The sequence below is a fragment of the Dasypus novemcinctus genome, chromosome 13 (assembly GCF_030445035.2).
Source record: "Dasypus novemcinctus isolate mDasNov1 chromosome 13, mDasNov1.1.hap2, whole genome shotgun sequence".
Taxonomy (NCBI): Eukaryota; Metazoa; Chordata; class Mammalia; order Cingulata; family Dasypodidae; genus Dasypus; species Dasypus novemcinctus.
Genome location: NC_080685.1, coordinates 12,249,811 through 12,262,964, shown reverse-complemented (window position 1 = coordinate 12,262,964; position 13,154 = coordinate 12,249,811). Strand labels below are relative to the sequence as shown.

The following is a 13,154-nucleotide window of genomic DNA, read 5'->3' as shown; positions in this document are numbered from 1 at the left end:
TTTAACCCTCACTTCTTTCTCTTTCTCTCCCTCTCTCTGAGGCTTTTCTGCCTGGTTTTTTTTTTTCCTCCTGTTAGGGTATCCCACCCAGAAGAGCCACATGGGGTCAATACAGAAAGGTGGGTCACTCCAAAAAAGTCCATTTTGCATTTGTATGTTCCAGTCAACAGAAACTGGATTGAGTCAGTGCACCAGCCTCAGCTTCTCTTTCACTTCACCCCCCTGGGGGCCCTTATGCATGCAGCACTCCCGAGTGGCTTGTGCTCCACCGTGGGTCTTTGTGGACCTGGGACCCATTGCCTGGATATATGTGTGGGGTTCTAACATGCAGCGAGAACCTCTATAATCTGTGACTATGGTGGGAGGGCAGGATCCCGACCTCTCCTCTCTGGAGGGCTCCCAAGCTGCATAGGACTGAGTGAGGAGGAGGGAGGGGAACCAGCATTCCAAGACAACATTTCCTATCTGATATTTTTCTTTTTCTTTGCTTCAGAATGTTTATCTAGTTTCTGCCATCGTCCAGGGTTTTCAGCAAGTGGGTTTGTCCTTTTATTTGCTGAATCTCAGCAGAGGTTTTTTTCAGGGAATGTCCTATATCTATTATCTTATATTTATTATCTATGTGGTTATTTCTCATAGGAAGGGAGAGATACAACTTGGTTAAGATGGAAAGTCAGGATAAATCAACAGGAAATTGACAAACCCTCTCTCTTTTCTTTTTACCTGGCTTCATTTTTCATGGTGATAATTTATTTTTCATGTGATTATTTTTCATGTGACATTTGTTTGGCCTAGTTACTGGGGAAGCTTTCCTAATTTGTTTTTAATCACTTTACTCCTAATATATGGTATCATGCCTGTCACATAGTAATCCAATACATGTGTGAATTTAGTGGACTTTAGAACTATGCTTTAGTTACCTGCTATAGTAGCTACTAGCTAAGTCCAAATATCAGCTCTATCATTTGTAGACCAGGTGACCTGGGTAAGTTATTTGTCCTCTCTGTGCCTCAGTTGCCTTTTCTAGAAATTGGGGATAAGCACCCACCTTAGCAGGTTTTCTTGAAATCAAGTGTGTTAACAAACATCAAGCAACTAGGATAGCTTCTGTCACATGGAAAGCCCAGTGTCACTGCCAGTTGAATAGGAGGAAATGTTTATTCCCTGCTTCAGAAACAGTTTGAGGTAGGTTTCCTTGACTACAAAGGAGCTGTTCAAGAACCAAGATTAATACCTATTACATTGCCAAAGCTCCAAGTGGCCTACATGCTACTTTCTGAAAGCGGATAAACAGGGAAACCTTACTTAACCAAGCTGGATTTCAGATCTCCAATGTGGGAAGAGTAGAGATTACTTCAGAATATAACCAACAGCTTTGGTTGCCAGAGAGGTCTTTGAGTAGAGTATTTACCTTGAGATGTCAATCAATGCCTTATCTTCCCTCTGTGTTTTTTCCCACGGTGTAGCACCTACTAAACTAGGAAGTTACTTGTTGGTTCTGAGTCCAAGCTAAACCTCTTCTGATTCAGCCACTTCCAGGTGACCAATCCTTGATTAGATAATATTTGGCACTTAAATTAAGACAACCTCCATTTAGTCATTTTCCTATCAGCCTCACCTGGGAACTGATTACAAATATAGGTTCTCTGGCCCCATTTCAGACTTACTGAATTAGAAACTGGGTTGGGGTTCAGCAATTTGTTTTAACCAGCCTTCCACTGGTCCTGATGCACAAAAAGGTTTGAGAACCACTGGTCTAGAAGACTTGTGACTAATGCTAGACTTATTCTAATCTAGCCTGGTTGTTCTTGTATTGTGGAAGAGTTTTGTTTTACATCCCCTCTCAAGCCTGTAAACCCTCTGTTAAATCTGAAATATTTGGTCCTTATAGATTGTTTTAATTGTCAACCAACCATGAAATTCTACTGAAAGTGTTTTATTCAGGAGGTAGAATGGCTAGAGTAGAAACATACTATATTATGATTATTCCAGTCTCAGGAAAACTACCACCCACAGCTGGAAAGATGGGGTGCTATGAACAGAAGTGTTAATCCCTTTAGAGTAGTCCTGTCCACCGGCTGGTAGCAACTTTTGGTTTTATAACATGTGTGGTCTGAGTCATTCATACCCATTTTTTGATAGCCAAGTAGGACACAAATAAAGTGCCAACAATTAAGGCCCCCAAAAGGCCTGCCACCCTCAGAGCTTGGGAATCCACAGGAGAGCCTGTAGGATGGAAAGGCAGGTTAAAGTGTATTGAAGTCATACAATTCTACTTTGTGATAAAGGCTGTCATTATTTGCTATAGAAAAAAGGTTAGCCAATTTCTGTTAGTCAATAAATATTGACTTTAATCAATAAGGCATAGGAGGTAGGGGTGAGGAAGTGGTTATGGTTTACCTAGAAGTTCAGGTATAGGGCTTCAGGTAAGCTAGTCAGGTCCGTTCTCACTCACTGTAATGCTTATGAAGCTTTTCTGAAGAGTCTTTATTGCCTTGGAGGAGAATCATGGGTTCTTTGTTAGAAGTGCTAGCTGCAATGATCTGAAAAATCAATAGCGGGGTATATTCTTTCTGTTGGGGAGATTTGTTAGACTATTTAGTGGAGAGTGAGTCTTATACAAGGCTAGGTGCCCTGAGAGAAGCCTCTGATCCCTAGTATTAAAAATATATAAAACGTAATATTAGTGTGTTAGTATAAACTTGAGCAAGCTGGAGACATCACATCTAAAATTGTTACCTTAGTTTGACCAGAATTTGGTAAGAGAGATTATGACGTTAGTCTATCTCTGAACTGCCATCCTTTCCCAAGTAGAAGCCCCTGGACTGTAGCATATTTAGAATTCAGATATAGTTCCTTGTGATACAAAGGTAACTAGTAAAATACAGAGAACAAAGCTGGGTTTGAATACTACTTCTATTTGCCAGTTGTAGGGCCTTGGGAAAGTCAATCTGAGTCAATTTCTTTCTTTAGAAGTGAAGATCATTGGAGTTGGAAGTATTTAAAGTAGTACTTGTCATAATAGCTACCATTTAGTTACTATGAGCTTCAGGCGCCACAAATCCCAAATAACTTAAGGGCTGTATATACATAGGATATATACAGTATAAACGTAGCACATGCTCCCTAGTTGGTCAGGCTCAAAGTCCACAATCATACTCCACTTGTAGATTTTTAGGCCACTTTGTGAGTCTGCCTTCCAGTAGATATAGGCAATTTTTTTGAACAATCTAGATTTGAGTATTACATTAAATTGACCCATATGTAGGAACTGGTTTGGCTCCTCATTTAATCAATTTATAAGCCTGAGATTTACTGAGATTTTTATAGCTTATCTTTGATGGTTCAGGAGCCTAGAAACCTAGTTAGTTGTCTTTCTCCTCTACGGCCAAATTAAGTACTTAAAAATGCCTTATTACTTACACAAATTTTCAATGAGTCATTTGCCCAGAGGCTGAAAAAGGATAGAACTAGCACTTGGGTTTCAATCAAATCCGTCTTCTAGCATAGTTAACTTTGATACTCAGAGCAGCCAGCAGGCCAGGTTACCATACAGGACAGTGTCCCAGCAGGTTGGCAGACAGATGCACTGCAGTGCAAATACACTTATGAGTCCACGGAATCAAAACATGTAGCACCATGTCATAAGGAAAGTCTTTTTAAACCTGCGCTGTTTTCCCAGGGAGGAGTCTAGAGAGGAAATAGTATCAGGACAGAGGTATCCCCAACTTGATGTCACAGTGGCACTAAAGAAGTAGAGTGAGGTGACACGTCATGTCATTGGTAGCAAGGATTGTTTCAAGGCAGTCCCACTGGCCAACACTAAAGGGCTACTTTGGCTGAAAAGTAGGACATGGAAATAGTTTTAACTTGAGGGGTTCAAAGCCACGCTGAGGTACCTGGAAGGAAGCATCATACCCATGTCCCCTGAGCTTGGACTTTCCCTCAGAGGCCACAAGTGTGACAGTGAAAATATAGAAGTAGCTTGTAGTAAGAAGGAAATGGCAGCTCCAAGGTTTCCTGGACAGGGGTCATTTGGGTCTAATAATTGTCTCCATTGTAAGGGCATCTAAACAGAGTAGTCAGGAGGGGCTTCTTTCAGGGACTCTGGCACAGGTACTCATGAAAGTCAATTACTCCTTCACCAGAATGGGCCACTGTTGCTGATGGAGAAGCAACCCAAAGTAGGGGTCTGTTCTGTGAAAGATGGAGCCTTCCATATAAATAGGATCTCAAAGTAACTTCACCGCTGAGTGGGCATCAACAGTGTAGTAGGAGCTATAGCTACCTCTTAGAGGTTAAAATGACGAATTGAAGTAGGTTAGACTGAAAACTCTGGATTGCCTGAGACTATCCCATAATCTCTACAAGTTAGGGTCTACATACACCAGAAGAGTGACAGGGCTTATATCTTTTGTCCAGATGTCACGCCAAGAGGCTCCTACTCTTGGCAATCTGAAGTTCCAAGTGAGAGTTCCAGGCTGGATGTAAGGAAGGGGTGGCTAGAGAGTAAAACCCTGGGCATTGACTGGGAAGGTATTGCTGCTGACAGAATACCTGCAGCTGACTCAAAGTCTGCAGAAAACAAGAGGTTAGCCTGCTAACTTGGGTGGGTAAGCCATGACTTTCATTTTGATCCTTTTGAGTACCCACTAAGTGCTAGGTGTTAAACACATTTATAAACAAGATGGATATGGTTCCTGCCTGTATGGGAGCTACATTTTAGTTGGGGAAACTAACATGAAACCAAAATATTTGAGATGATAAGAGTCATGCAAAAAAGACACTGTACAGTGGAAATTGGGTGCCTACTGTACAGAAGGTGGCAAGAGACAGACTTAGTGGAAGCTTGAGATGATGAGGGAGAATTAATCACTCTGCTGAGAAATAGGGGAGGGAGAGGAGCATCTGTCACCGATGAAGCACAGAAATAAGAAGGAGTCTGATGTTCTTGGCACAGAAGGGCTATAGCAGTTTGATATGGTTCATGATTCCAAAAACAGATATTGAATTATGTTTGTAAACTGGTTTGTACCTGGGCATGATTAAATTATGATTAGGGCTTTGATTGGGCCACATTAGTAGGGTGTTACATCCCTGCCCCTTGGTGAGTGGGGACTCACAGATAAAAGACATGGCAAAGGACAGAATTGGAGTTCTGATGTTGGAGTTTTGATGCTGAAGTCTTTAGCTGGAGCCGTAGGAAGTAAACATACAGAGGAGCTTGGTCGTGAGGAAAGAGAAGCCAGCCCTGGGAACAGAGAAACCCTGAGCCCAGAGAGAAGCAAGCCCTGGGAAGAGAGGAACCCAGGAAGACTGAACCCTGGCAGACAATTCTAGCCATCTTGCTCCAACACATGGCAAAAGATTTGGATGAGGGAAGTAACTTATACTTTATGGCCTGATAACTGTAAGCTTCTATCCCCAATAAATACACTTTATAAAAAGCAACCAATTTTGCATCAGCATCCCTTTGGCTGACTATACAGAATTTGGTATCGTGGAGTGGCGAAGTGCTTTTGCAATTACCAAAAGCTGGAATGGTTTAATAAATGGGTATAGGGTATTTTTTGCAGGAATTGTGAAATGCTTGATGGAAAAGGCCTAGATCATTTTGAAGAGACTATTGATAGCAATGTGGATGCTAAAGAGACTTCTTATGATGTCTTAGAAGTAAAAGATGAAACTATTATTGGAAACTGGAGGAAAGGCAATCCATGTTTTAAAGTTGCAGAGAATGTAGAAAGATTAACTCCTGGTATTTTATGGAATGCAGAATTTGAAAATAGTGGGCCTGGGTATTTAGCTGAAGAATTTTCCAAAGTAAATTGGGAGAATGTGGCTTGGCTTCTCTTTGCAGCTTATAGCAAAATGCTAGATAAGAGAGATAAACTGAAGACTGAATTGTTAGGCACAAAGGAAACAGAAACTGATTCTGGAAATTCCAAGCCTCTGGAAATCAAACTCTGAGAAGATAGTGCCCCGTTTGAAGACTTAACTAAACTTGGAACTTGTAAATCAGGATTGAAGATGCAGTTATCTAGGAAAGACTTGTGGGAAGTGTGGGTTCCCATAAGGCCCCACAGGGAAGAATCATCATCTTAAGAATGACTCTCAGACTTTGAAAAAAATGGAGGATGCCCTGGAGGTTTACTGAACTGTTCTGGATCCATAACTCAAGTTTCCCTCCCAATTTCTCCTTATTGCAATGAAAATGTTTATCCTTTGTCCATTTGTGTATTGGAAGTAGATGAATTGTTTTCTAAGTTTTAGAGGTCTATAGCAGATAGGACTTTGCCCCAAGATAAACTGTATTTCTTTAAACAGGTTGCGATGTGATTCTCTACTTAGCTTTGTTACTAATTTAAGGTGTTTTTTTTAAGTATTGTAAAGACTTTTTGGAATTCAGAGGGTGGAGTGTAGCAGTTTGATAAGGTTTATGAATTACAAAAATAGATATTGGATTATGTTTGTAAACTGGTCTGTACCTGGGTGTGATTAAATTATGATTAAGTCTTTGATTGGGCCACATCATTAGGGTGTTGAGTTCCTGCCTCTTGGTGAGTGGGAACTTGCTGAGGTCAGCTCAGTTATGGCTCGAGGAAAAGGCAACACAGAACTTTACAAAATAAAGGGCAGAGAGAAAGACACAAGAGAGGAGATGAAGATAGGACCAGGGGACTCACAGCTTCTGGAACTGAGAGCCTCAACCCTAGTTTCCACATCATATTTATTTAGGAACTAACAAGCAGCTGTTTGTTATCTGAATTGCAACATCATCTACAATAATAGGGAACAACAGCAACATCTACAATAAGGAACAACTGCGACATCTACAATAGAACAGGTGTAACATTCATAATAAGGAACAGGTCATACAAAATTCAAATGCAGCTTAAATCATTTTCCCACAGGAACTCACAGATGAAAGATATGGCAAAGGACAGAGTTGGAGTTTTGATTTGGAATTTTGTTGCTAGAGTCTTGAGCTGGAGTCCTGGCAAGTAAGCACACAGAGGAGCTTTGTTGTAAGGAAAGAGAAGCAAGCCCTGAAAAGAGACGAACCCAGGAAGCCTGAACCCTGGCAGATATCAGCAACTATTTTGCTCCAATACATGGCAAAAGACTTTAGTGAGAGAAGTAGCTTATGCTTTATGGCCTGGTAACTGTAAACTTTTACCCCAAATAAATACCCTTTATAAAAATCAACCAATTTCTGGCATTTCGCATCAGCACCCCTTTGGCTGACTAATACAAGGGCCAATCTGGGGCTGGGTAAATAGTGGGTGGAGGATTTTTTGTGAGGCTATGATAGATTAGGTTGGAGAGGTAAGTAGAAACCATTCTCTGAGGGTTATGTTTAAGATCTTAAAGTTTAAGTGATGGGGAAACAAGTAGAATGTTTTAAATGTATGATCTTATTGATAAAAAGTTTTAAAGGGATTCTCTTGGCTACAGAATGGATAACGGGGGTTAAAGGAAAAAGGCTGAAATGAGAAACAGAAAACCAAGTCAAGTGAAATAGCAGAACCTTGGGTAAGTTTGAGGCTTAGGTCAGGTTAGTGGGAAGCGTTAAAGTGAAATTTAATAGCAGTCAGTGAGATTAGAGGAGAATGAAGAGAGTGTGACTGTCAAAAAAGTAGACAGAAACCCTGAGGGTCATCTAGAAGGCTATGCTTTTGTGGAGCCGGGGTTTACCTTAGAACCTCCTCTTTAATGGGGGAAGAAGCCATTCAGGCTAAGCAAAGTTAGGTTAAAAAGACCTTCTGAAGATGCTGTCACAGGAGATGGAACCACCACTCCAAGTTTTCACATCTTGTATGCAACCAGCTCATTCTCAAATACAGCCTGCTCTTCAGTCGTCTGGGAGAGGTAATTAGAAAAAAGTCTTGTCATTGCTGCTGTGCAGATGCTGCTTCACTTAGAACTTGCTTGGATCTAGTACTTAGAGGATTGTCTTTTCTTTGCGTATTACATTTTTCTGCTTTTTGAGTGCAAAGGCAGTAGTAGGTGCCACTGACTAACTTGGGAGGATATCATTTCACCTTATTTTAGTACAAAGGAACTGGAAAGGGGATGGAGGCAGCTGAGAGCATCACCACCGATCCCAGTTCACCTCCCTGCTTGTTTCCTTGAACAGAACAGTAAGAGGAACCTGAGAAGCCAGCGTTTCTTGTTCCTCTTGTCTACCACGGCTTGGTAGAATAACCCCATAGCTAAAGGTCACTGCTCAGCTGAATGCTCAGGGAAGGGCTTCCATTTTTCTTGATAACATGTTTTCCTATCTTAGAGGCTGTCCTAGTCACAAAGAAGTAGTCTGGAGTATCCCTCATGGCTAACTTATTCCAACTCTTACATCAGTTCCTAGGACATTCCCACCTGACTTCCAAAGTCAAGGACAAAGCCAAGGGCAGATTGTACTGACCTGCGTTGTGGTATCAAAGGTAGTAAAGGGAAACTGGAAAAGGACAATGGCATGTGTTGCCATCACAGGGTTACACTCACTGTCATTCCTGAAGACCAAGCACAGATAGCCCACAGCGGTGGGGGCCAGGTCATGTTCTGAGACGCCACAGTGGACAACTGGCCAACCTGAATACAATGTGATGTCACTGCAACACCAGAGCAGCTGTGTTGAGGAGAGGTCATCTCTCCCATTTTTGAACCAGGTAGACAAGTGTCTAACAAATTAATTGCTTTTGAATCCCCTCTGAGAAGTTGGTATTCCCAATTAATGACCTTGGGCCAAATTTAGCCATCCAGAACATCGGTTACACTCTGGACAGTACCTAAATTCAAATCTTGACTCCATCCTTTCCTGTGTATGTGGGCAAAATATTTAACCTCCTTCATTCAGCTGCTTCATCTATAAAATGATGGTAATATTTCCTGCCTCTTTTTACTTAGAATTCAGAGCATAGATTAGACTGTGGCATATACACGCTCAATGTGGGTCAGGTTTTTGTCATTAGAAAACCTTGGAACATTGAGGACATATAGAAAAAAAGGAGTTTGGGATTAAATGTTTAAAAAGCCTTATTTCATGATGACTATTATCACTACAGTGGCTATTCCTTGAGAATAGATTGTTTCTGTCTAGAAGCAAGTATCTTACCAATGCCTTAGTTTCTTGAGTTCATTGGATTTATTTATTTGAGTTCTGGGTGAACAGACATTGTCTAATGCTTGATTAATTATGCCCAAGGGTTTTAGGGTGCTTTGCTTATATATCAAAAAATCTGTGATCATTTTAAGTATTTACTCTCAGCACAACAAAAACCCACTACCCTTCTGGTAAGGTTGTAACTAATTGGCACTTTTACCCAGCTGGCTTTAAAGACAGAGTAACTCATGCACCTGTGTTTCCATAGTAACAGGAGTCCACCTCTTCAGAGTCGTAGCATCCTCCTAGTGCTTCACTGTCTCCTTGAGTGAGGGGTGAAGCAGCACATGCCAGTCGGTCTCACACTGACACAGAATCATAAAGATCAGCCTCTGGAGCATCAAGGGCTAGATTTTAAAAAGGCAAGAATAACTCAAGCCAGGTAACAGAACGGCTGGTCTTTCAAAAACCCCATTTCACACAAAGCATTGACACTGAATTCCTTTAGACCTGTAGACAACTGGAATAGCTATGTCCCTACTACAATTCTTTACATACTATACATTAATTCTGAAAAAGAAGGTTAAGAAAAGATAGTCATGTTGTAAGTCCCTCCTAAAATTCATCTTTTTTGAAAGGAAAGAATACCAATGAGATCTTATAGAAGCAGCAGGACTCCTCATTCTCTCCTTCAAGTATAACACTTGGGTTTTAGCAGTGCTCCTCAAGCTTTAGTGTAAAGATGAATTACTTAGTGTCTTTTTAAAATGCAGGTTCTGGTTCAGAGGGTCTGGAGTGGGAATCTGAATTTTACTAGTTATGGCCCACCTTGTGAGTGGTGGCATGGCAGATAAGAAGAGTGAATGACAAGTTCAAGTCTATCACAGCTTAGTGGAAGGGCTCTCAGATAGCAAGGCAAGGTTTGCTGCAGTTGAGCAGGAGGCAGACTTTCTATTAATTCCCCAGTTAAATGATCAAATAGCCTTTGACCGAGCGGGTGGGAGCTTTGGTCCTAGTCTCAGTGCACGATCTGCTTTTTTGGAGGCATTGGCCAAATCTTGTTACTAGCTTCAACTTTCTTCCTTGCCAAGGCTGAGGAGTGCCTGCTCCTGGTTCAGTTCTTGTTTGAATCTCAGCTCTGCTACTTAACTGTGATGGGACGTTGGGGACAGCAATATTGCCTATAGCACTGGATTGGGATTATGGAAGAAACATGTGAAGGATTTATGACAGTGCCTTTGTATTGCCTCATCTTTCAGGTAGTAAGTATTTTAAAGACCCTGACCAGGGATAAAAGTTTGGCAAAAAGTCCACCATGGGCATCAGGTATCACTGCACAGAGCTGGTAGGAGGAGCTGGTCACTCCCTCCCTCCCAGTAGCAGAGGGCCACACAGTTCCACAGTGAAAGCTTCCAGCCCTTACCTTGAAGGTCCGTAGGACACTTGTGCAACTTCTGTTCTGTTTGTAACCATCCTGTGTCCAGCTGCATCTGCTCCTTCAACTCCAACTGGCATGATGTAATGGAGGTCTAGAGAGGCAGGCTCTGGTGAGTCAGCTTAGGGAATAGGCACCCCTAACAACCAGGTCATACTCACCCATTCTGTAGCATAGCAGCTGCCGTAGGACACCTCCAATCCTGTGGAGCTGCCCGGTTCCACACTCAAGGTCATTCTGGGGTCTGGACAGCAGCCCATCATTGTCTGGGGACAGGAAGGTACAAAGCATGGATGGTCACTAGCCATGGTCACCAGTACTGAGGAAGGACAGGGAGCATTGCCATTATATCCCAAGGGGGGCGGCGGACTTGGCCCAGTGGTTAGGGTATCCATCTACCACATGGGAGGTCTGCAGTTCAAACCTCCTTGACCCGTGTGGAGCTGGCCCATGCGCAGTGCTGATGTGCGCAAGGAGTGCCGTGCCACGCAGGGGTGTCCCCCGCGTAGGGGAGCCCCATGAGCAAGGAGTGCGCCCTGTAAGGAGAGCCACCCAGCACGAAAGAAAGTGCAGCCTGCCCAGAAATGGTGCCGCACACGCAAAGAGCTGACACAACAAGATGATGCAACAAAGAGAAACACAGATTCCCATGCTGCTGACAACAACAGAAGCGGACAAAGAAGACGCAGCAAATAGACACAGAGAACAGACAACTGGGGTGGGAAGGGAAGGAGAGAGAAATAAATAAATAAATCTTAAAAAAAAAAAAAAGATCCCAAAGGGCAGCAAAAATAAGGAGAGAGACAAGAAGGGGAGCAGATCCAGAACAAGTGTTACGTTTTAGATTATTCATTTATAAAGTAAAGCTATAGAATTCATCAAAAGGGGCAAAACATTAGGGCAGTAAGCTAGTGGATAGTTCTAGTCAATAAAAAAGACATATCCCTGCCCAGGTAACCCGGGCAAGTTGTCAAATTCACTCCAAGCTATTAACACAGGAGGAGTTGCTGCTCCTGGCTGAGAAAGTTGACAGGTAACTGAACGTTCCATCGCCCACAGTGGAGCACACTGGCATGACCTGGTCTCCTGGGCATGGCCTGTCCACTCAAAGCAAGGGCTAATTGGAATAGAGCAAGAGGCTTGGCAGCAGCCACATGGTGCACAGGGATTCCTGGCCTGCTAGCAAGTCCCACACGGCCTTCCCCAAGAGCCAGGGGTCACCTGTGTACCAGGTGGCTTCTTTATATACAGAAAGGAAGCTGGCTTCCAGATGCACATCCTTATAATACACATGTGGGACACCTTTGTAAAGGGTAATTCCAGCAGCTTCATTTGTTTGGGGGCACAGTTTACAGCTGCATGACCTTAAGCTTCAGCATCCAGGAGGTCTGCAGAGCCCAGGAGAAGTGTACATCTTAGCAAAGGGGCCTTCCTCAGCATTGTTTCAGGATAGGACTCATTTTACCAGCAGACTGACCTCAGAAGACTTTCCTTTGGAATTGTGCATATCTGGGCATGATTGCTAGCTCTGTCACTTATTAACTTTGTGAAACAGAGATGGTGTGGCCTCCCAGATTCTTTGTTTACTTTCCTTTAAAATGGGAATCATATCTCCTGGCAGGGGTGTTCTGGAGGATTAGGTGAGATGTTCTATATCAAGTGTCCGGTGCAGTGCTTGCCAAGCACAGAGCCCTCAGGGAATGACAGCCGACAACACCATCGTTGGGCAAAAGTTGGGGCCATCTTCACTGGTTCTGAGGAAGGTTTCATGAGAAGTCCTGGGGCCTGACTTGAAACCCCGGGAAAATTTAAACTTGATTCCTGAGAAAAAGTGATCTAGTTCTAAGAGATAATCCTGTGACAGCCATCTTTTCTTGCCAAATTCCATAGCTTATGTTTGCCATATTTGTCCTAATGGTCTGTCCCTTGGGCTCTAGGTGAAATGTAGATTAGGGCATGAATTCCCCAAACTAATTCTGCCATTTACAGATATTTATAAATTTCTTACTCTTCACCTACATTTCAGTCATATTTTCATAAATATATCAGGATTTCTTATTTCCTTGATTTTCACATTTTGGTTCTTGTTTTTATATGCTACCAACTTAGATGCCTTGGCCACTGGTTATTTTAAACCATGGAATCAGATGAAATAATAGAGGCATCCATAGAGATTTAGGGATGTATGAATAAATTCCTCACCGGTGAGGGTGGAAGATGGCTTCCTTAGTCTTCCTCCAAAAGACGCCAGATGGTCTTCTTGTTTATATAGCCTGATATTTATAATTTGAAAAATTTCCTGAGTTGACCGAAAACCTTAGCCAAAGCTCTGGAAGGTATAACCAAGTTTCTCTAATTCTCTTTAACTAATTAAAAGTAACAAATAAGCACATTGTCTTCCTGGGGAAGTTTGAGGACCCGTTTATCCATGTGGTGACAGAATGGTTGAGGGAATGCTGGACTCTGCCCTCAGAGATGTGATGTGGCTCCCCTGGCACCTTCTGGTCTGTCTGGGTTAGATGGAGGCCACTGGGCCCTTCACATCTCATTTACTCTCTCACAGCCCTTACCTCCATTGAATTGTAATGACCTCTTATTAGAAGCCCTTGAGGGCGG

The 13,154-nt window shown here is 42.5% G+C and overlaps 1 protein-coding gene across 1 annotated transcript; it reads right to left on the bottom strand.

Annotated features, from left to right (window-relative positions):
* Positions 1-2,122: 2,122 nt before the first annotated feature.
* Positions 2,123-11,694, bottom strand: ZP4 (zona pellucida glycoprotein 4). Its single transcript, XM_058275375.1, is given in 18 exon segments — positions 2,123-2,226; positions 2,456-2,543; positions 3,550-3,605; positions 3,919-3,990; positions 3,993-4,069; positions 4,138-4,288; positions 4,430-4,569; positions 7,764-7,821; positions 7,824-7,863; positions 8,426-8,538; positions 8,541-8,612; positions 9,358-9,510; positions 10,527-10,569; positions 10,571-10,632; positions 10,700-10,804; positions 11,519-11,548; positions 11,551-11,667; positions 11,670-11,694. Coding segments are annotated over 18 exon segments (1,506 nt in total).
* Positions 11,695-13,154: the final 1,460 nt, after the last annotated feature.